The 24093-nt window shown below is 47.1% G+C and overlaps 1 protein-coding gene across 1 annotated transcript in view; it reads right to left on the minus strand.

Annotated features, from left to right (window-relative positions):
* The window catches only part of DTNB (dystrobrevin beta), a 220691-nt gene that overhangs the window by 182848 nt on the left and 13750 nt on the right, over positions 1-24093 (minus strand). Inside the window, exons 2-3 of the mRNA XM_040992931.1 lie at positions 12719-12786; positions 2073-2153 (exon numbers count right to left, since the gene is read on the minus strand). Coding sequence (XP_040848865.1) covers positions 2073-2153; positions 12719-12785 — 148 coding nt within the window. The 5' untranslated portion in view covers position 12786. The remainder of the gene's footprint in view (positions 1-2072; positions 2154-12718; positions 12787-24093) is intronic.

The raw sequence follows: 24093 nt of genomic DNA on the forward strand, positions 1-24093 counted from the left end.
GCACGCCCAGGAACCCATATGGGCGCCGGTTCTAATCCCGGCAGCCCTGCTTCCCATCCAGCTCCCTGCCTGTGGCCCGGGAAAGCAGTCGAGGACAGCTCAAAGCTTTGGGACCCTGCACCCACATGGGAGACCCGGAGGAGGGATTGGCATAGCATTGGCCGTTGCGCTCACTTGAGGAGTGAATCATCGGACGGAAGATCTTCCTCTCTGTCTCTCCTGTCTGTATATCTGCCTTTCCAATAAAAAAAAAAAATAAATCTTAAAAAAAAAAACCCAGAAAACAAGATTATCTCAGAGACATGTGAAAAAGCAGACTTTAACAAAATTGATACCAAGGTGCACTATCAAGCTGCCACAGTGGCTGCTGGCTCCGGAGGCTGCGGTTTGGAACAGTGTGGTGATTGGCACAAGACAGCAGAGCAATGGAGCAAACGAGAATCAAAAGCAGACCCCTCTCCTTGGTCTTCATATTGGTTTATTTACTTGAAAGGCAGTGTCACAGGGGGCGAGTGGGATGAGATCTTCCATCTGTTGCTTCACTCCCCAAATGGCTGATACGACCAGAGTTGAAGCCAAGAGCTTCTCCCCAGGCCTCCCACATGAATGCAGGGGCCCAAGGACTTCCAGGTGTCCTCTGCTGCTTTCCCAGGCATATTAATAGGAAGTTGCATCAGAGGTGGAGCAGCTGAGACTTGAACCAGTGCCCCTAGGAGACTCCAGCATCACAAGCAGCTGCTTTACCCACTACACCTTTCATGTTCACGTTCAAACATTGCTACAGAAACTCTCAGACAGCATACCAGTGAGAAGAATCTAGCAATGAGGCGAAGGATGGCCTTCTCAATAAACATGGGAGGCACAACTGTACACTCACATGGAAAACATTACAGTGTGACTCCTTTTTAAACTGTGCACCTAAATGCAAGATTTAATGGCATTATAGGAGCATACATGAAAAGGTAGCTAAATGTAACATTCAGAAAATGTAGGTTTGAGGGGCCAGACTGTGGTAAAGTGGGTAAAGCCACTACCTGCAGCACCAGCATCCCATATATATGCCAGCTCGGGTCCTGGCAACTCCACTTCTGATCCAGCTCCCTGCTAACAGCCTGGGAGAGCAGGGGAAAATAGTCCAAGTGCTTGGGCTCCTGCACGCACAGGAGAGACCTGGAAGAAGCTCCTCCTGGCTTCTGGCTTCAGACAGGCCATCTGGAGAGTGACCCAGTAGATGGAAGATCTCTGTCTCTCCTTCTCTCTCTTTATGACGCTTTCAAAACAAATGAATACTTAAAAAGTTTTACCTACAGACCCAGCACAATAGTCTAGTGGCTAAATCTTCACCTTACATTTGCTGGGAGCCCATATGGATGCCGGTTTATGTCCCAGCTGCTCCACTTCCCATCCAGCTCTCCGCTTGTGGCCTGGGAAAGCAATTGAGAATGGCTCAAAGCCTTGGGACCCTGCACTTGCATGGGAGACCCAGAAGAAGCTCCTAGACCATAGCTTTGGATCAGCTTAACTGGAGCCATTGCAGCCACTTGGGGAGTAAACCAGTCAACAGGAGATCCTTCTCTGTCTCTCCTATCTGCCTTTCCCATTAAAAACTGAAATAAATATAAAAAACTACACCTAAATAAACATGTATTTACATACAAATATACTTAATTTATTTTGTAATACACAAGGTAGCAATTACAAAAAAAGTTAATTCACATTAAGTTGCCCCAAAATTCTTGTTTCTATTAAAGTATGAATGTTTTTTCTCCAAAAGCTAAAAAATTGTTAATTTTGTATTAAATACATGATTAATAAAAGAGACAAGAAATAAATTCTCCCATCTAAATTGTATTAATATGATGGCAGCCTCAAAACTAATCACCTAATTTAGTCAAACGTTCTGAAGGACACAGACGACAAGTCCTGTCCATTACAAAGTCTGAATTCTGGGAACCTCAGTGACAAAAGAGAACTTAATTAACATTAAACAGTCATGATGCAAAGTCATGAGTATCTTGCATGATACTGGCAGTTCTATCCGGTGAGCACAGAGGTGAGCAGACGTGACTTACGGTTGCATCGTTTCTGTACAAATCGCAACTTGCAAGCTGTTCTGTACGTTGATAGTCGGATGACATCAAAGTTCTGAGCACCTGGAAAAAGTGCAAGTCCGAGTGTTCACTTGGATTTACCATTTACTTTCTAAATGCCAGGGGCTGACTCCACCCCTCCACCACTGTGATGGCAGTGACATCACAGCTGTGACATCACAGCTGTGACATCATGGTGGTACACAACAGGTCAACTAAACTTTCTGACAACACAAAATTGGAGCGAGGTTTGATAACTTGCTGCCTGCCCAACACTCTCCCATCACTAGACTAGGAAGACTCTGGGGTGGCACTGGGGAACACTCATGTCTTTATGAACAAACTGCATGCCCAGGGAAGGTTGTGATCTTTAAACTCAAGCCCCAGCCCACAACACATGACAACAGCCAAGCCACCTCTTCTGAGCCATCGTGTTCTCCCAGAAATGGGGGAACCAGACCAGCTGACCCCTAAATGTCCTTCCCAGCATCATGGCAGTCAGGCTTCTTTGAAAAATAGCCCTAGTCATACTTGCAGACAGGATCTACATGTCCCTCCTGTGAAGAGCTAGACAGCATATCCCACTGCGTAAGGCTGAGCAGGGCATTGCCTCAATGGCTGGAGCCCAGCAAAAGGGATGGAGAGATGGCTACAAGCAGGCCGCCTGGAGCCCGCACTCACCCCCTCTGGACACTTGCCATGGGGACCTGGGTGCCATGCTGTGAGGAAGCCCAGTCTAGCTGCTGGGAAGAACAACAAAGACAGTAACTTAAAATGCAGGGTCAACTGCCAGACAGGGGAGGCAAAGAGCCCAGGACAAGAGCCTCAGGCCTGTGACTCCCCACTCAGGCCTCAGGGCGTGAGGTGGAGGCACAGGACACCCAGTTCAGACCCACAGTCAGTAAATGACAACTGGAGGGCCAGAGATAGTCACAGCAACTCAACAGAGCCTAAAATCACTCAAGTCAAGGTTTACTCTCATTTAAAAACTCACTGAATGGAGTATCCTTGACAGCTAAGGTTATGTTAGGAAGGCCTGACCCCAACTGGAGCTGTTTACTGCCCTGAGGCGCCTTTCCCAGAGCCGCAGCAGCTTCAGAATCAAAGAGGGAACGTGAATGAGCACAGGCTGTCTCCCACAGTGCCTACAGAGATCTCTCTATTCTGCCCACTTCATGGCTGCCAGACAGGGCTAGATCACAGTATCTGCCAGCGAGAGTTGGAACAGAGACTGCCAGTGTTGGGCTGGGCCACGATACTAACTAGCACATAAGGGAATCAGGTCTGGGAGCAGAATCTGTGGGGGTGTATGTGGGCCTACCCCTACGGAACTGCAATAACTGCTGGTTTGCTTAAAAGTAATGGGCTGTGGGCACAATAGCCTAGTGGCTAAAGTCCTTAACCTTGCATGCAGCGGGATCCTCATATGGGCAACAGTTCTAAGCCCAGCAGCCCCACTTCCCATCCTTTTCCCTGCTTATGGACTGGGAAAGCAGCCAAGGATGGCCCAAAGCCTTGGGACCCTGCACCCATGCGGGAGACCCAGAAGAAGCTCCTGGCTCCTGGCTTCAGATTGTCTCAGCTCTGGCCATTGCAGCCACTTGAGGAGTGAATGAGCAGATGGAAGATCTTCTCTGTCTCTCCTCCTCTCTGTATATCTGACTTTTCAAGAAAAATAAATAAATCTTTTTTTAAAAAAAGAAACACTTTATTTAAAAAGAGAGAGAGAGAGAGATGGGCTGAGTTAAGCATGGCCATGGAACCCTCTGACATTATCGGTACTGGGATTGAGTACAGGCCAGGCTGCAGTACCCACAGGCACACCCAAGAATAGGTGTGGGACAGACCAGGCCACAACATCCACCGCCTCATACATAGGCTGGGATGGAGGGCATAGACTATGCTGGCTGAGGGCCTAGCATCCACTGGTATGTGTGAGATCTGGGTCTGGGGGTGGGCATGGGGGGGAGCTTGGGAAACTTCCCTGGATGGGCCATAGCTCCCACCTGTGAATATGTGATCCAGGCCTGGGTATTGGCAGGCTGAGCAGGGTAGCTCTACCCACTGGCAAGTACGTGGGTTGGTTCTGGAGGGGGGTGGACTAGGCAGGACCATGCCAAGCTTAACCCACTGGCAAATGCAGCAGCCAGGTTGCAGTATGGGTCATGCTGGGCTAGGCTATCACATCTACCAGTTTGCATGGGTTAGGGATGGGAGCAGATTGAGCAGGACTCAGCTGAAGCACTTGCCAGTAAGACTTGGGACTGGGGGCAGGGCGGGTCAAGTCAGGCTGCAGCATCCTATGTCAATGGCCAAAACAGTGATGGGCTATTCTGAGCTGGGTCAGAGCAACCACTGGCACATGCAAAGCTGTGGCTGGGAACAGGTCTAGTTGGGGAGCTAAGAGGACGTCCCAACTGGATTGTGGTTCCCAATGGTAAGTGTGAGGTCTGGAATGGGTGCAGTGGTTTGGGCTGGACATGGCTGCAGTATCCCTAGGCACGGGGGTGGACTGGATCTTGGGTGTGCCAGGCTGGGCTAGACTCCAGCACACACTGGTGCTTGTGAAAGCCAGGATGAGTACAGGTTAGGCTGGGCTATATCCTGACTTCTGCTGAGCCACATGAGAGCTGTGTCTGGTGTGGCTAGGCTGTAGTTCCCAAAAAGCAAAAACCAGAATAGGTGTGAGCCGGCTGGGCAAGGCCACTGTTTCTGCCATGTTCCAGATGGACTAGGTCAGCCCAGACCAAGGATCCACCAGTGTGCATGAGATCTACCACTGGGAGGAGATCTGATAGAAGAGCTTGGGGAACTCCATTGTTGAGACACAGTCCTTGAAGGCGAGCTCAGATCCATGACTGGGAGCAGCTCAGGCCAGGCCAGGTTACAATACCCACCATCATACATGTGGCTCAGGTCTGGGGGCAGTCCAGGTTAGGCCAGTTCATAACACCCACTGGCAAATCTGAGAACCAGGACAGCATACACAACAGGTCAGGCAGGACTACAGTGCCAGCCAGTAAACATCAGAGCCAGGACTGGCAGCTGGCTGTACCAGGTTGGGCAGCAGCACCCACCATTGCTACCTGGGACTAGGGGCAGACCAAGTCAAGCCAGACTATAGCACCTACTGGCAAATGCTGAAATGAGATGGGCCATGCCAGACTGGGTCGCAGCACCCAGCAGCATGTGGAGGACCTGGTGGGCGTTGTGCCAGCCCTGTAGCGGGGCTGTAGGAACTCTCCTGCTGGGCCACTGCTTCTGCTGGTGAGTGTGAGAGCTGGGACTGGGGGCAGATGAGGCTTGGCACGCCTATGATACCCGTCGGCTTGCACATGAAATGGGTTGGGGGAGTTAAGCTGGGCTACCCACTTGACAGTACACAGAAGGAATTGGTGGCACACTCCAGGGTTCTGATTGCTTTTATTTGTTTTGTTTTGCTTATAATTTGTTTATTTATTTATTTAAGTTTATTTCCTCCATCACCTGATTCTCACAAGATGTCTATCCTATATAGCTCCATCTTTTTTTTCTACAAATATAAAAAACTTGGCTGAATACCATCTGTATTATAATTCACCAGTTTTTAAAGTATGATTCAATGGTTTTTAATATTTACAAAGTTCTGTAAAATTGTCATCATAATTTATAACATTTTCATCATTCCAAGAAATCTTTTAACCCTTAGTAATCCCCATACTATTTCATTGTGCTGCTTTCTTACTATCTATCTATCTTTCTACAAAACAGTTACAGAGAAAGAAAGAGAGAAAGAAAAAGAGAGAGATCTTTTATCTGATGATTAACTCCCAAGATGACTGCAATATCCAGGGCTGGGACCAGGCCCATGTTAGAAGCCAGAATCCAGCTCCATAATGAGCCTAGGAAGGCAGGAGAAGACCACCCTAGTCCTTGAGCCCCTGGACCCATGTGGGAGACTCAGAAAAACCTCTTGCCTTCCGCCTGGTACAGCCCCTGGTTGTTGAAACCACCAGGAGAATGAACCAGCAGCTGGAAGATCTCTCTTTCTCTCTCTGTAACCCTTTCTATTAAATTAATAAAACAAATCTTTTTAAAAGTCCCAATAGATGCTGAAGGGCTTTTAACACATACTCTGTCATGAAATCACTACTAGTAGTCTTTCTGCAGAGAAACTTATTCCTATGAAAAACATTATGGGAAATACTGAAGGAAAAAAAAACAGCTAAAAAAAAAATCTAGGCAAGGAAAGTTCCATTCCAGCTAGCAAACAGAAAAGTTATAAATCTAATGAACACAATTCATTAAGTTAAGTGTGCTGGTGAAGTAATTATAAAGGAAAAGAGAATCAGTGCACCTGCTGTAACTCAGTGCTCTGCCAGCTCTTTCGTTAACACAGCTGGTGTTGAGATCTGGGTTTCATATATAACAAATATCACACACTTCCACTGCAAATTAGCTTAGGAAAATGGGACAAAGTGTTCCAGCCCTGTTGGCCAGAGATCTCTATAGAGAAAAAGAGTCTCACCAAAGGGCCCGGCACAGTAGCCTAGCGGCTAAATCCTCGCCTTACATACACCAGGGATCCCATATGGGCACCAGTTCTAATCCCAACTGTCCCACTTCCCATCCAGCTCCCTGCTGGTGGTCTGGAATGAGGATGGCCCAATGCCTTGGGACCCTGCACCCTTATGGAAGACCCAGAAGAAGCTCCTGGCTTCTGGCTCCAGATCAGCACAGCTCTGGCCATTGTGGCCACTTGGGAAGTGTTATCAGTGGATAGAAGATCTTCCTCTCTGTCTCTCCTCCTCCTCTCTGCATATCTGATTTTCCATTAAAAATGAATAAATCTTTAAAAACAGAGTTTCAGTGAAGTCACAGATGCTGGGTAAGAACAAAGTGTCATTTGGTTTACCTGTGGCAGAGTCCCTTTAAACTCATGATGGGAAGGTGCGGATAACAGAAGGTTGCCACAAGATTCCAAAACCTAGGGAGCCTGGCCATCACGCCATTTTAAAAAGTCCCCAAATCATTTCCAAAAGTTGAGATATACTAAGTAGCCGTAGACTTCCATTGAAATTGTGCCAATATTTTATAAGCAGTCTTTCCAACTTTCTGTGTGTCAGCCCGTGTCCCCTGTGGTATGTCTGGGTTTGATGCCCGGCTTGCTCTCCTGACTCCAGCTTCCTGGTGTCGTGGACCCTCTAGGCGGCAGGGATGCCCCAGGTGACAGGGTTTCCCCACTCACAGGAGAGACCTGGACCGAGTGCCAGGCTTCTGGCGCCCGCTCCTGGCTCATTCAGGGAATGGAACAGCAGAGTGGCATCCTGTCCTCTGATCTCCTCCCCTCCTCTTCCTCTCCTCTCTCCACCCCTCTGTGTGTGTGTGTGTGCGTGCATCTGTCTCCTCTTTGTCTCTCAAATGACTTAAAACCAAGTGTCTTACATAGTACACCCGCCCATGTGCCCGCCTGCCTGTTAGCAGCTGCCTGTCCTGGTTTCAAGCACGACTCCCAGGCCCCGCCTCCAGAGCAGCTTTCAGTTTTCCAGCAGTTCCCCAACCTAAGGGTCGGGCTGCTTCCCTGACCATAAGACACTACGCTGGCACACGAGCACATAGGACAGGGAGCCCGCCTCTAGTAAGTAAACAGAGCGTAATTGTGCACCTCGTGGAGGCTTCTGGGGTAGAAATGACTACGCATCACTTTGTCTTGGGAAATACAGTATAACATCATTTCAATGCTAGGCTTTTCAAGAAACAGCACATGGGTCCAGTGCTATAGCACAGTGGGTTAATTTGCTGCCTGTGACACCAGTGTCCCATAGAGGTGCCAGTTCAAGTCCCAGCTGCTGCACTGCTGACCAGCTCCCTGCAAATGTACCTGGGAAAGCAGCAGAGCATAATGGTCCAGCTGCTCCGCCCCCACACCCACATAGGAGACATGGATAGAGTTCTTGTTCCAGGTGGGCTTCCAGCTGGCCCAGACCTGGCCAATGCAGCTATTTGGAGGCTGAATCAACAGATGGAAAAGTCAATCTTCCTCTCTCTCTTTCTCTATAGGTGTCTATCCCTGACCCCACTGCTCTACTTTCAAACAAATAAATGAATCTTAAAAAAAAAAAAAAAAAGGAAAAGCAGAATGAACAAATGCAACAGCACAAAAGGCATGAATTAAACACAAGGCCTGAACTCAGCCCCAGCTGCAGAGCCCTCTGACACTCTTGAGCAAACGGGAGCAACACAGACTTGTGGGTACCTAAGAGGTATGCAGGTGCAAAGCAGGTGAAGGAAGGGACACTCCCCTCACCATCTTTCTCTACCACGCTCCCCTCACTGTAGGAACAGTGTAGGAACGTTATGCAGCATACACAGATCCCAATGCCGGGAGAGACAAGTGGAAGGATGGCATCTGCCAGTCCAAAGCTTAAGCTCCTTGAGACAGCCCACCCTGGCTACAGGGGAGGCCCAGGAGCAGCGCAGAAACACCTGCTCAGAGCCCTGCCTCGCAGAACCCCACGGCCCCTTCTCAGACACTCCTCCTCTGAGATGTCAGCCCCGAGCCAACTCTCCCGAGCCACGTGCACCTCTGCTTCCGCTCTGCACCGGGTCTAGCTGTTAAAATGCAATCCTGGGTGAGACTGCAGTGACTCAAATGCCTCCTTTGGTGTCTGGGAATGGTGTCAGCTGTGGTGGGGAGTGGGGCAATGACAAACGTGCAAGCCAGGTCACCCTCAAAGGCATTTAGGGGAAATACTAAGGAAAAGAAAGGTATGTAACCACCACAAGTGTACGTGTGGATATGTGTGTGTATTCATATGTATGTGTGCGTGGTGTGTGTATGCATGTATGTGTGCACATGTACATGTGTGCATTCCTGTGCGTGTGTGTGTGCATACAGGGATGGAAAGAGGCAAATGGATACAAAGTACTGTTGGCTATAGTAAGCGCCAGCAGACCCATCTTCTAAGTACCTAATATGACCCCAGGGTTAATTAACATCACCTGATCGTAAGCATGGCTGGGCACCACCTTAAGCACACAGAAGTCCAGGTCCCACCCCAGATCTACCAACCTCCAGGGAGGACTCAGGAGTCTTTATCCGCAACAAGGGCCCCCAGAAACCCTTACAGCGAAACCAGGGTCCCCAAACCACTGGACGATCCACTTCAGCCATGAGGTCGGACTCATGCACACCTGTTGGATTCCACCTCGCATTTAGCTGCAGTCAGTCTGGGCTCCACAGAGCATGTGGTGGGCCAAGTCCTTGGAGTTCCAGGTCTTCCTAAGTGCCAGTTCTCAGCACCTCCTTCACATTGGAGGCTGCTACAGCTGGGACATCTCTCCTGCCAGGTACCCCGGGACCACCAGGCTGCCCCATCACGGCTCCTGCCGTCCAGTCCCTCCTTACTTCCATTTCTGTGTCCTCCTGAGTTCCATGTGAGCAGAGACCAATGGCTAGGTTGGTTCAACCGGCACCTGAAATACTCGCTGAGGGAATCAATGAGCCAACACTGGGAAGTTCTCTGCTGACAACACCGAGCAAGAATAAGAGAGTCAGAGGTGGAGACCAACTCCAGGCACAGCTCTAGGCATGAGCTGGATGGAGACGTGGAGATTCCGCCCCAGGTGCTCTCTGCCTCCTAGCCGGAGGTCACAGGTGGCCCTGCAGATGCTCAGCCAATCAACGGAAGAGGAAGGAAACAGCTGACCCAAGACTCTACCTGGGAAGAGGCATGGGGCAGACAAGACCAGAAGAGTCACAGTCTAACAGAACACTGCTCAATGACCTGGAAATGTTACCAACATTCCCAGTAGAAAAACACTTATTTTCAAAAGAATATTAATCTGAATAAATGACATAAGGGAGCTCTTAATTTTTCCTCCTGCTAGTAGGAATAAAAACCTACAGGGAGTCTGGAGCAATGGCTCAGTGGCTAAATCCTCGTTTAGCAAGTGCTGGGATCACATATAGGCCAAGTTCACATCCCAGCTACTCCACTTCCCATCCAGCTCCCTGCTTGTGGCCTGGGAAAGCAGTCGAGAATGGCCCAAACCCTTGAGACCCTGCACCCACATAGCAGACCCTAAGGAGGCTCCCAGTTCCTTGCCACAGATTAGCTCAGCTCCGGCTATTGCAGCTACTAGGGAAGTGAACCAGTAGACAGAAGATCTTCCCAACTTTCCTTCTCTATGAAAATTTGCCCTTCCAATAAAAACAATCTTTTAAAAAAAACGCATTTGTCGGGCCCGGCGTGATGGCGCAGTGGTTAAGGTCCTCGCCTTGCACGCCCAGGATCCCTTATGGGCGCCGGTTCTAATCCCGGCAGTTCCATTTCCCATTCAGCTCCCTGCTTGTGGCCCGGGAAAGCAGTCAAGGATGACCCAATGCTTTGGGACCCTGCACCCGCACAGGAGACCCGGAAGAGGCTCCTGGCTTCGGATTGGCTCAGCTCCAGTTGTTCCTGCCGCCTGGGGAGTGATTCATTGGACGGAAGATCTTCCTCTCTGTCTCTCCTCTCTGTATATCCGCTTTTTCCAATAAAAAAAAATAAAATAAACTCTTTAAAAAAAAAAAACTTTAGGGGTTACTGAGGAAGCTGGAAGCTCCCATAGAGAGGAAGGTACAAGTGAGTCTAAAACCCAGAAGGGAGACTCCACAGGAAACAGGAAAAAAGGGAAGAAAACCTGCAGAAGAAGACAGCCACGCCTTAAACTCAGCACCAAACAGAAATAATGGCAAGTAAAAACATGATAACCAAGTTGCTACATTACACAAAAATTGTACAAAATAATGAAAAAGTCTAATTTGTGAAGTTTTTAAAAGTTAACACTTGCCAGTGCGATGGCTCAGCGCACTAGTCCTCTGCTATGCAACACAGGCAACCCAAATGGGTGCTGGTTCTAGTCCTGGCTGCTCCACTTCCCATATAGCGTCCTGCTTACAGGCTGGGAAAGCAGCGGAGGATGGCTCAAGTGTTTGGGCCACTTTTGAAGTTGCTGGCTCCAGGTTTTGACTTGGCCCAGCCCAGGCTGTTGCAGCTCTTTGGGTGAACAAATCAGATGTAAGACAGATATATCTCTTTCTGTCTGCCTCTCTCTATAATTGCCTTTGAAATATTTAAAATACATTAATTAATTAATGGTTTAGTGACCTAACGAAGCAATTAGAAATCAGCTGGGCTGGCATGATAGCCTAGTGGTTAAAGTTCTTGCCTTGCACTGGGATCCCACATGGGCACCAGTTTGTGTCCTAGCAGCCCCGTTTACCATCCATTTCCCTGCTTGTGGCCTGGGAAAGCAGTCGAAGACAGCCCAAAGTCTTGGGACCCTGCACCTGTGTGGGAGATGCAGAAGAAACTCCTGGCTCCTAGCTTCAGATTGGCTCAGCTCTGGCCATTGCAGCCACTTGGGGAGTTAATCAGTGGACGAAAGATCTTCGTCTCTGTCTCTCCTCTCTGTATAGCTGACTTTCCAATAAAAATAAATAAATAAATAGCTAAAGAAAAACTGCTAACCATTAAGACTAGTAAGAGAGTTGGTAAAGATTATTAGAGTTACAATTGACTAATCCAAACCGACACCTGGCTGACACATCCCAGCAACGAGGCTGGAGAAAAGATATCGGACTATCTGACGGAGAAGGCAACCTTGCCAGAGTCTGGAGTGGCACTGCAGAGACAGAAGAGCAGGGCTTTGGGCAGCAGAGCCCTCAGCTGCAGTTCATTCCTCCTGGGCAGCCACACTCCCCACCATCTCCCAGACTCTGCATCCCAGAGGAAGTGAGCAGGAATGGCCTCACGTGTGTGAGGGGCATGCGGCAGCAGGGCATTCAGTGAGCAGGGACTCTGCTAACCATGTGGGAGACCCAGATGAAGTTCAGGGCTCCTGGCCTCAGCCTAGCCCAGCCCTGGCGGCTGTAGACTTTTGGGAGATGAATGAACGGATTAACAAAAAAAAAAAACAATCATCCTCCCTGCTCCCTTTCCCCACTAGTATACTTCCAAGAAGAGAAAACTTAAACATTATGGGGACATGGACACAGGTGGGAAAACTGAATCATTTATCACACCCACTGTCTCCTCCCCCCTCCCACATCCTAAGCAGAATCGGACAACCACATGGATCTATCATCCCTTAACCTTCGTAATAAATGTTAAAATTAAAAGAAAAAAATATGAGGACAGCGCCACGCCATGGCAGGTTAAGCCTCTGTACACAGTGCATGCACACCATATAGCTACCTGACTCCCTGCTGATGGCCTGGGAAAGCAACAAAGGATCGCCCGAGTCCAGGGGCCGAGGCACCCATGTGGGAGACCCAGAAGAATCTCCTGGCACTTGTCTCCAGACTGGCTGAGCTCCAGCCATTGCAGCCATTTGTGGAGTGAAACAACAGATGGAACAGCTCTCTCTGCCTCGCCTTTTCTCTAACTCTGCCTTTCAAATAAGAATAAATGAACCTTTTGCAAATAATTTCTTAAAATTTAGATAAATCAACAGGCTCTAGCTTGAGCTATTCCTTGATTTTTCCCTATTGAAAGCCTGTAACACACAGCTTTTAGCCCCAGGCTACGTCTCAAACAGGAAAAATAGAAAGGACCCCCACACCCCACACCCTGCCTCAGGACCCCGGGAGCACCCAGACTCACGCATCTCTATGAACAGCTGCCTCTTCTCCGCCATGCTTTTCCGCTTGTTCCCACTTTCCTCAATCATCCTGGAGACAAAGGGAGACAAAGGGTAAACCTCAACAGAACTTGACAGTGCAACCCCAAATGTGCACCATCCTACTGGGAACAGGCACACAGGTAACCAGGTGGGACATACACTTTTAGCACACTATCATAAGATACAGAAGATACACAAGAAGATAACCCACAGTTCCTTTATCTGACACCTTTTGAAATAGCAAAAATGCAGTACTTGAATGAGCTTGTATGTTTACTTCCGGTGTTGAAAACATGGGGCCATTTCTAACTTGGATTTCTTTCTCGGTAGAGTCCTGGGTTGACTGGGACACAATTTCCTTACCACTCCTATTTATGTGGATACACACACACAACTAAATGTTGGTGGCAACAAAGAATATAAAAATGCTAGCTTATAGAACAGATACACCTAAAGATTTATTTGAAAGGTGGAATGACAGAAAGAGGAGGACAGACACAGAGAGATCTCCCATCACCAGTTTACTCCCCCACATAACTGCAATGGCTGTGGCTGGGACAGGCTGAAGCCAGGAGCCTGAAGCTCCAGCCCAGTCTCCCACATGGGTGGTGAGAACCCCCCCACTTGGACCACCACAGGCTGTGCCTCAGAGTATATGATCAGCAGGACGTTGAATCGGACCCAAGGCACAGCCAGGACTCCAACCAGGCTCCCCAGAATGGCATGCAGGAGTCCCAAGCAGCAGCCTAACCCATCCCATCACAAGGCATGCCCTCCTGTTTTTACATTCAACAAAACAGGCATTCATCACTGGACCCAAAGAGCTCCTACATGTAACTTTTCTACCACAAGGAAATAGTATTTTAAACTGACCGACTCAGCCCAGGCTGTCACTGTGTCAGAAACCTGTCACACGCATTATCTCACTGAGTCCTCACAAAATTCCTATGTGCTAGAACACCTATATGTCCTTGTTTTAAAGGATAGGAAACAGAGACTGGGAAAACCATAACTCAGAAATGATTAACATAGAATCTCATGTCATTCATTCAGTGTCTCACCCACTGTTCTTTTACATGCATATTTTCAAATCCCTATGCCTAGAGAGTCAGAACACAAATACTCCATTACATAAACATAAGTTCTTATTATTCTATGACAAAAAACCTACAGAAATAGCATAAATCAAATAATTTCTCTAAGTATATTAAAGTGTTGCAAATCATTTTTCAAGAACTGTAGAATCACAAACTAAATGGTAACTACACAAATTGCAAACCTATTAAAGCTGCATGGTTTTAAAAAGGTTAGTTTTAGGGCCTGGCATAATGGCCTAGTGGCTAATTCCCTACCTGCACCAGTTCGTGTCCAGGCTACTCCACCTTCCATCCAACTCCCTGCTTGTAGCACCCACACAAGAGACCCAAAGAAACAACAATGAGCTGCGCATGAGCTGAGCTCAGCAAGAATTTACTGAGCTCAGTGCATTGCACTGGTCCCACAGGAAAATTAATACCAACTTTGGCATCATAGGGTGAAAACAGGTCTGTGTAGCCCTCAGACCTAACAGGTTTCAGCAAGATCACCAACACAAACAGGTTCCAGGAAGGTCACCAACACCAACAACCTCGCTATATGACACCTGGTGTCTCCCTAATCCTGGGACCTGCTCCAACTGCAAGCGGGAGAAAGGTTATACAGACAACAGAACAGAACAGCCTCAGCATCACATCACAGGAGGTAGACAGTGGTGAGCCAGGACCTTGGGCTACAGAGACCATGGTGGAAATCTAACTAAATAAGAACCTAGACCTGCAACTCGCTGGAGGGAGTGGCACAAGTGACTGCAAGCAAAGAGCTGTGTACCAACCACAATAAGCAACATCGAACTGTAGACCTGTGGGTAACACAACTTAGAAACCTGCCCCAAGGAGAAGAATCTGATAACCTGAAGTACAATGACCAAGAGCAAAAGAAGAGAAGAGACAAAAGCACAATGAATATTACTGAACACTCCTCTGCAAAGGAGCTAAAGCTTTTGCCAACCTCAGAGTTTACTGAGGAAGACATCGAGAAAATGGGGGATACAGAATTCAAAATATGTGTTATAAAGCTTCTTATCAACAATGAGGAACACATAAAGCAGGCATTCAAGGAATTTAAGGAATATGTCATACTGGAAATGAATCAAATGAAAGCTGATATATCAGAAATGAAGAATACAGTGGAGCAAATTAAAAGTACAGTGAAGAGTCTCCAAAATAGAATGAATCAGGCACAAGAAAGAATCTCAAAATTAAAAGATATTTCCTGTCACCAGGGGGAAATAAACAAAAAGCTGGAAGCAGAGTTGGATCAAGCTAAAAAAAGTATTCAAGAATTTAAAGACACTATTAAAAGGCCAAGTGTAAGAGTTATGGGAGTCCCAAAAGGTGCAGAAAGAGAAACTGGGATTAAAGGTGTATTCAATGAAATAATAAGGGAAAATTTCCCTAATCTAGAGAAAGAATTGGGAAACAACAACCAGGAAGGTCGCAGGGTTGAACAAAAGCGATCTTTACCATGACACATGATAATCAAACTCTCTTCAATCAAACATAAGGAAAAGATCCTTAAATGTGCATGTGAAAAAAATCAACTAACATATAAAGGAATGAATGCCAATTAAACTCATAGGAGATCTCTCACAGGAAACTCTACAGGCCAGAAGAGAATGGAGCAACATATTCCAGATTCTAAAAATAGTACCCACCAAAACCAAAGGTAAATGTGAAGAACATCCCAGTAAAATAACAGAAGACTAAATCAACAAACAACCCATTGCTAAAATGGCAGGACCAAATTACCATGCATTCATATTAACCCTGAATGTAAGTGGCTTAAACTCATCAATGAAATGTCATGCACTATTAAACTGGATTAAAAAACAAAACCCATCTATTTGTTGCCTAGAGGAGACACATTTCACCAACAAAGATCAAGGGAAACTATATCTCATGGATTTTGATTTTTTGTTGTTGTTGGTTTCATCTCTTCAAAACACGTTCTTGTATTTGAATTCTTCACTGACTCATAGATCATACAGTGGCATCATTTTCTTCAAGAAGGCTCTTGACTTTCTTTTACATTTCTTCCACAGCACACTGGTCATTCGGCAGCATGCTATTTGGCTCCATTGTGTTTTGGTTTCTTTCTTCTTCCTGTTGGTGATTCTGTTTTGTGGCTTTTCGTTTAAGAAGATTTATAGCGGCTGTATAATGGAGACTATCGTCTCTAGTAGCATGTTATTTAACTTCATGGAATTGTATATTTCTTTTTTCTTCCTTTTGTTGATTTTGTATTGTGACTTTTCATTTAAGGGGATGTATAGTGACTGTGTAATGGAGACTATCATTTCCAGATGTGAGGATACAATGCAGTATGCATCTCTACTTCCAGACTAAAAAAGAACTCCCAATGAAACTGTTTACTATATCTTGACAATAGAATGCTAGACTTTCTGCCATTGTCCATGCCCGCAATGATGAACATATGACTGTGTGGGAAGACTATACTATAGTAATGATATAGGGGAACTCAGTGAGAGGGGAGGAAATTGGGGAAGGAATAAGAGAAATCCCAGGACCTATGGAACTGTATTATATAATGATAATAATAACAATATGAAGAATTAAAATTTAAAAATACAAAAAAAGTTAGTTATATCCCTAAAGAAAATAGAAAATGCACACATTCCTTAACATTCTGACATTATACTCTGATCAGCAAGGGCTGGACCTCTCCTAAATCATGAAGATGTCATCCAGGAGGCTTCAAGCTTTGTAACAGTTACTTAGCAATCTGTCCCCAAAACAGAAGAATTTTAAATGTAAAGTCAATCAAAAGCAACCAGAAATAGCAAAACTGAAAACAACAAACAATGTCCCAGAGTGAAAAAAACAGCAGTTGGTACCAGAAGTCCTTAATCACACACACAAAGATAATTCAAAAGCTTGTTCCTGCGGTGCTGGGGTACCCAGTAGGGCAAGGCACGGGGAGGAAGCAGGTGTCTGGGCAGCCATTCAGCTGCCACATCCCACAGCAGAGAACATGGCTGGAGGCCAATTCTGCATTCACAATTGCCCCCTGGCAGCAGTGGCAGCACCTCACCTCAGATCCTGGTAAACAGGAGTAACCAAAACCTTGGTTGGACTGGATCCAACTCGCCACCTGTTTTTGCAAATAAATTTTTATTGGTGTACAGTCACACCCATCTACGTATTCATGGTCTGTGCCTGCTTCCCATGCTATTTGGTCCAAAAGTCTGAAAGACTTACCATGATTCTTTAAGAAAAAGCTCGCCAATCTGAGCTACAGCAATAAGAAGGAATTTTGCAACACCAGGCACATCTGGCTGCTACTAGAATTCTCCAAAATTAATAAAACACAAAATGGACACCCCAGAAAAACTGGATTTCTAAAATTGACAACATGATGGTATCTTGAAATCATGCATTTATTATAAATCTGAATCAAACCACACATAAAATTACATGAGAATGATTTAAAATACCAAAGGACAGGGTCACATCACATTTAGCTGGCACAGACTCGGCCATGTGCAGGCTTCTCTCAGCTGAGAGATTCCGACATAAAAGAGACAGTTACCCAACAGCACCCCCTGCCCTGGGAGGGTGAGAGGAAAAAAGGGAGGCTCCACCTGCCCACTCAGAGTGGCCAAAGAACAGCTGCGTAAGGGACTTTTAACTCTCTTTATTCAAAACGCTCGGCCCTTGGGGACTGGCATTTAGCCTAAAAATGAAGGCACCTGCATCCCAAATGTACATGTCTAGGTTGGAGTCCTGGTTCCATTCCCAATTCCAATTCTCTGTGTCTCCTTCTCTCCATGAATCTGTCTCTCCAATAAAACTAAGTAAATCTAAAAAAGGAAGTAACCAGGGGCTGGCCCTATGGTACACAAATTAAACAGCTGCCTGTACTGCCAGCATCCCATATGAGCCCTGGTTCAAGATCCGTTATTCCACTTCCAATCCAGCTCCCTTCTACTGTGCCTGGGAAAGAAGCAGGAAAGCTGGCCCAAGTGCTTGGTTGCATGTACCCTGTGGAGGAGCCAGAAGTCCCTGGCTTCAATTTGACCCAGCTCAGGCCACTGAGGCCATCTGGGAAATGAACCAGCAGGATGGAAGATCAACCTTGTCCTGCCCCTGACCCCTTTCTCTCTTTGAGCTGCCTTTCAAATAAACCTGGGGGAAAAAAAAGTAACCAAAATCCCGATGAGAACAAAAAAAACCTGGTGGTACCAGGCTCACCTATGGGACCACATCTCTCTCCTCAGGAAATCCCAAAAGTTATTTCTATCAATACTAGAATTTTCTCTTACCCACTGATTTTAGAAACTAATGCCCAAGTGAGATTGAAAGCCACCGTGGGAACATACGGGCAGCAGCGGGGGACCAGATGTGGACATTCCTGGAAATGCCTTAGGCACAGCCAGGGAGCTGCTCCCTCACATCTGCACTGTGTCACAGCATGTCAAACTGCTGAAAACATGGAGCTACGGCATACAGCAGACTAGAATCAAGTCTTCTAGAATAATCACAAAGCCGAAGCAGCATCCCTTCCTGTGTGTTTAGAGGCAACTGACAAAACTGAAATAGAATTTTTTTTATGTTGCAGTAACAATTACTTAACCATCATGCATGTACATGAATGATGACCAGCAGGTTGGAAAATGAAAACATAAGACTTTTTTTTCTTCTCAAGCTTTAACCTGTCACTGTGTAACTTGATACCATTTTAGAAAACTGGATATAGTTTATGTTTGTACTTAGTTTTCAAATCTTTAAATGTGTGTATCAGTGGGTGGTGTTGTAGTGCAGTGGGTTAAGCCACTCCCTGACTGCCACTTCCAGTTCCGGCTTCTCTGTTTCTGATCTGTTTCCCTGACAACAGCCTGGGAAGGTAACAGCAGATGGCCCAAACACTTTGACCCCCGCCACCTATGTGGGAGGCCCAAATGGAGCTCCTGGCTTCTGGCTTCAACCTGGCCAGGGAGGTTGCAGTCATTTAGGAAGATTTCTCTATTGTAGCAGGACACTGAGACCCTAGAAGGTCAGTGAGCACAGGATTACAGTTGATTGGATAATATTTGCATGAGAACAACCAAATGGCCACCTTTTGTATAACTGACTGGATATCACCTGGATGAGAACAGCTGAGTGGACAGCATGTGAATGAGAACACTTGGTAGAATATACAAAACAAAAGGAGTTCCAAGCAAGAGTAAGGAAACAGTTGATGGGTTTCGTTGCTAAGCTCAATACCTCCTCTCTTAACCAATATAACCCTCAGTGTATAAAGTCTGCGGCGACTAATAAACTTCGGCTTTGACCATCAGTCAGGGTCCATGTGTGTTATTATCGGCTCCGTGCACCAAGTCCATCGCTGCGGGACAACGGCACTCTATAACACTGATTTTCAAATAAGCAAATAATATTCTACTTTATTGGAAAATCAGATTCACAAAAAGAAGGAGAGATGCAGAGAAAGCTCTTCCATCTGCTGATTCACTCCCCAAGTGACCACAACAGCCAGAGCCGAGCTGATCTGAAGCCAGGAGCCAGAAGCTTCCTCAGGACCTCCCATGCAGGTATAGCATCCCAAGATTTTGGACTATACTGCTTTCCCAGGCAGGGAGCTGGATGGGAAGTGAAGCAGACAGGACATGAACTGGTGTCCATATGGGATCCCAGGCAAGCGAGGCAAGGATTCAGTCACTAGGCTATTTCACTAGGCCCCAAATTTTTTTTCAAAGAGAAAGAGGTTGCTGTAGTTGGCTTAGGAAAGGATGTTGGAGGCCTGTTGGTCAGAAGGCCAGCGAGGAAGCAGCCTCCTAACATGGGCCTCACTGGTCCTGGAGTGACCTTTACATGACCCCACTCCTACCCCATGGTGGGCGCTTGGAAAGCCCCTGACCAAAAGACACTGGGGTCTTCATTCAGCCCCACGGGATCAGCCTGACCGATGTGAAATGTAACAGCACAGCTCCGGGGCCTTCTCGATCCTGGCAGGACAGGGCACGCGCACGCCAACCTGCCTGGCACACTGTGAGCACCTTCAGGCCTCCACAGCATGCCTGTTGGAGACCTGAGGCGTCTGAGGGCAAGTACCAGCAGGTCCGACAGGGTGAAAACATGAGCATAGAATCCACAGTGCTATGCAATGGGGAGGAGGGAGGAGGAAGCTTACCCCCTTTTCCCTTTTATATCCCCAGTCTAAACACCTTCCATCCAGGACCCCAACATGAGCAAACCCCAGAGGCTGAAGAGCACAGCACAGTGTGTGCAAGACCAGCTCTGTCACCTCTCCTCCTGCATTCTCTCACGATGACAGCAGACGTGGCAGCAGCTAGCACAGGAAAACAACGCGTCAAGAATGTGAAGGGACAAAGAAGTGGAAGGCTGGAAGGCACACAGACTGAGAAGGACCAAGCAGTTCACTCATGGATGATGGGACTGTCTGCAGAAAATTGGAAAGAATCAAGCAAAACCCCTGCAGTGAGCGAGCTGTTACAGCAAGGTTGCAGGACAGAAGCTTAACATATAAAACTCAACGACCTTACCACAGCCCAGCAACAAGTGGGAGTTTATATTTAAAACCCACAACAATTCACATGAACACTCATCAAGTGAAGTACTTATATATACATTTCACAAAATACAGGCAAGATCTACATAAAGAAAACTACAAAACTTGAATAAAAGGCATCAGAGAGAGAAATACAGAGCTTTCACATTCAGGGGTAGGAAAGGTCATTACTGGCAAGAGGTAGGGTCCCCCCAACGAGGGCTTGTCTGCCATCCTCAAGTTAACCCTCTCAAACCCACAAGGTAGAAGTAACGCTTGTTTTACAAGTGAAAAAACAAACTCAGAGGAGACAAGGACTTCCCTGGCCTGCCCAGCGGCTTTAGAACCAAGAGATAAGCCCACATCAGCTGGCCATCTGATCCCACAGGCCCCCTGTCCTTACACCCACAGTACTGGAATTGTTCCAGGGCAAGCTGGCTCCTGCTCATGAAACACCAGAGTGACTGAGCTGGTGTCACAGCACAACCCTCTTCAGAAACTGAAGAGAACCATCCCATGCCCTCTCTTCCCCCAGTGGCATCTGTCAACATCTGGAGATGTTACTGGTTGCCACAGGTAGCAAGGTGCTACTGGCATCTAATTCACAGAGATCAGAGACATTGTTAACCAATGCATACTATAGGCCCCACAGCAAACAACCAGCCAGGTCATGGGCCAGCACTGTGACCTAGCAAATTAAGACACCACTTGTGATGGGGCATCCCTTATGGGCACTAGTTTGTGTTCCATCTGCTCCAGTTCCAATTCAGCTCCCTGCTATGGCCTGGGAATGCAGCATAAAATGGGTCAAGTGTTAAAGCCTCTGCTATTCATGTGTGAGACCTGCAAGAAGCTCCTGCCTCCAGCCTTGCATTAGCTCCAGCTGCTGCAGTGACTTGGGGAGTGAACCAGTGGATGGAAGATCCTCTTTCTGCAACTCTGCCTTCCAAATAAATCTTAAAAAAAAAAAAAATCACCCTGGGGACCAATGCCAATGGCTCAACAGACTAATCTTCCACCACCAAATCCACTATGTGCACTGACTAGCACACCAGCCCAGCACTAAATAAAAGCCGCAACGGCACCTACTGACTTCACAGGAGTGGCAGGCCTAGCCTTTATCCAGTCACCTACACCACTGGAACATGTGGTGGACCACTTTCCAGCGGCTGGCGCTGCTTTCCCTAGCGATTTACTATGTCCAGGGCAGTGTGTGGTAGGCCCAGGGAGCTTACCATCCTTGAGCCTGATCTTCTGCCATGGGCATCGGCAGACTCTGGGCTCCCCTGTGCTCCTGGGGATGGGGTGTTTGCTCCACAGAGCGGGGTAGCAAGACCTGTCCTGACCACTTCCTCTTTCCTCACTCACCTCCCCACTCACCTGCTTAGGATTTCCTAGAATCACCACTCAAAAAATGCTGAATGATGAGAGGCTAGGACCATATGGCTGGACATTCCTCCGCCTCTTAACCTCACCAAGACCTCCAGCAGGGGCGGGCAGTGCCTGTTCATTGTCCTTTTCTTTTTAAACCTGAGCAATCTCCATGGGAATACATTGCTGACCAGAGCCTTCTAAGAACAGCTCTGAGGCCTGTGTGTGCACTGGCCGGAAAGGCTCCCAGCAGGAGGAAGCCCTGGGCCCCTCACCAGCGGGCCCCCCACCAGCGTCGTCCCTGATAACTGGGCCTTTATTTGCTCTCTCCTATCTCACTGCTCTACCCCCACCCCAGGCCCCTGTTGAATTTCCCTGGGATGACCTCCAAAACAAAACACTTGCACATAGAAACTCCAAAAACGCCAAGCCTTTTCATCTCACCCAAGCTTCTCACTGAGACTCCATAAAATCCAGATTACCAGCATGCATGCAAACCCAAATGACCAGCGTGACTCACCCTCCCCGGGGCTCTGCGTGTACACACGCCTGCACCTCGCTGTCTGTGCTCTGAACAGCTGCGCACAGCAAGGAGTCAGTCTGATTACCTTAGTGATTACACACCCTTGTCGTTCTGGTGTAACCTTGGAGGTCAACACTTCCCTCCGCCTGGGACTGCTGGCACTCTGCCTTTTCCTGGCAGAGATAACCGGCACCCCTCTCTCATGCCCTTCGCAGGCAAACTCCACTTTCAAACCCTGCCATTTCCTTCCTGGTCATTGCTCCCACATCCAGCCTGTTTTTTTAATTTTTCTCCCCCATTTCAAGTGCCAGAATCTCTGTGTACATTCATCACAAATGAAATTCCAGGGCCTCATGGTCTCAGGACTTTCCCGCCCTCCTTCCTGCAGTTCCCTCTGTGGACAGGACACAAAGACTCAAGTGGGGAATTTACTCAGACTTTTCTGGTCTTCACTGACTGACCAAGTCCACAGAACCAGAGCCTGGTCTTCACCCACATGGCATGAAGACCCCCAACACTGGTCAAGAGAACAGAGCTAAAGTTTCCTAACTCTAAAAAGGATTGAGTCCAGAATTTACTGCAACAGACAGCTTAATGTACCCACATGGGCGACCCGGAGGAAATTCCTGACTCCTGGCTTCAGACCGGCTCGGCTCTTGAGAAGTGAACAGAGGATAGAAGGTCTTTCTCTCTGTAGCTCCTTCTCTTTGGAAACCTGTCTTTCCAATAAAAAATAAATATCTGAAAAACAAAACAAAACAAACAAAAACACACACATCTTGCAGTGGGCCAGTGAAATTGCTGCCTGAGATGCCGGTGTCCTGTATCGGAGTGCTGGGCATCAAGTGCTACGTCCACTTCCCATCCAGCTTCCTGCTAATGCTCCTGAGAAGGCAAAAGAAGGCCCACATGCTGGGACCACTGCCTTCCACATGGGAGACCCAGACGAAGCTCCTGGCTCTTGGTTTTGTCCTAGTCTGGTCTCCAGTTGTTCCAGGCATTTGGGGAGTAAATCAGGACACACAAAAAATCTCTTAACATCCCTCGATTTCCACTTCATTTCTTCCTTCCTTCTTTTCCTTCCCTTTTCCCTCCTTCCCTATCACTATGCCTTCCAAATAAACAAATAAAACTTTATTTTAAAAACCTGATTAAAATTTTAGAAAGGAATCGGCACTGTGATACAGCAATGACAGCATGTCATATCACTGTCAGTTTAAGGCCAAGCTTCCTATTAATGACTGATGAAAGATGCATACCCTATCCTATTAAACAGATTCTTAAAATTCAGTAAGAAAACAGTCCAATTAAAAAAAAAATGATCCAAGCTCTGCAAAGATACTCCCCAAATAAGATACACAGATTATAAATAAGCACATAAAAAGATGTTTACATTGTTTGTTATTAGAAAATTGCAAATTAAAACAAACAAAAAAAGATATCACTACATACCTACTGGAATGGCTAACGTCCAAAACTATCAAATGCTGAGGCCAGGAGCAGAGCCACGGGCCAGAGAGCACAGTCAGCCACGCTGAGACCACCAGCACTTTCTTACCTCCGTCTTACCATATGACTGGGTACTTAATGACACTGAGTACAATACTCAACCAACTGCACTGCAAATTCATTCGCACACAAAACCTGCAGCTGAATGCTTCCACCAGCTTTATTGTGTTTCATTTTGTTTATCATTGAGAATCAGAGAAAGAGCCCCCATCCACAGGTTCATTCCACAAATACCTGCAATGACCAGGGCTGGGCCTTGGGTCAACTCCCATCTCCCATGTGAGAGACAGGAGCTATCACTGCTGCCTCCTTTGGGAACAACAGGAG

This window comes from Ochotona curzoniae, unplaced genomic scaffold (genome assembly GCF_017591425.1).
Source record: "Ochotona curzoniae isolate NIBS_2020 unplaced genomic scaffold, NIBS_Ocur_1.0 contig_883, whole genome shotgun sequence".
Lineage (NCBI taxonomy): Eukaryota > Metazoa > Chordata > Mammalia > Lagomorpha > Ochotonidae > Ochotona > Ochotona curzoniae.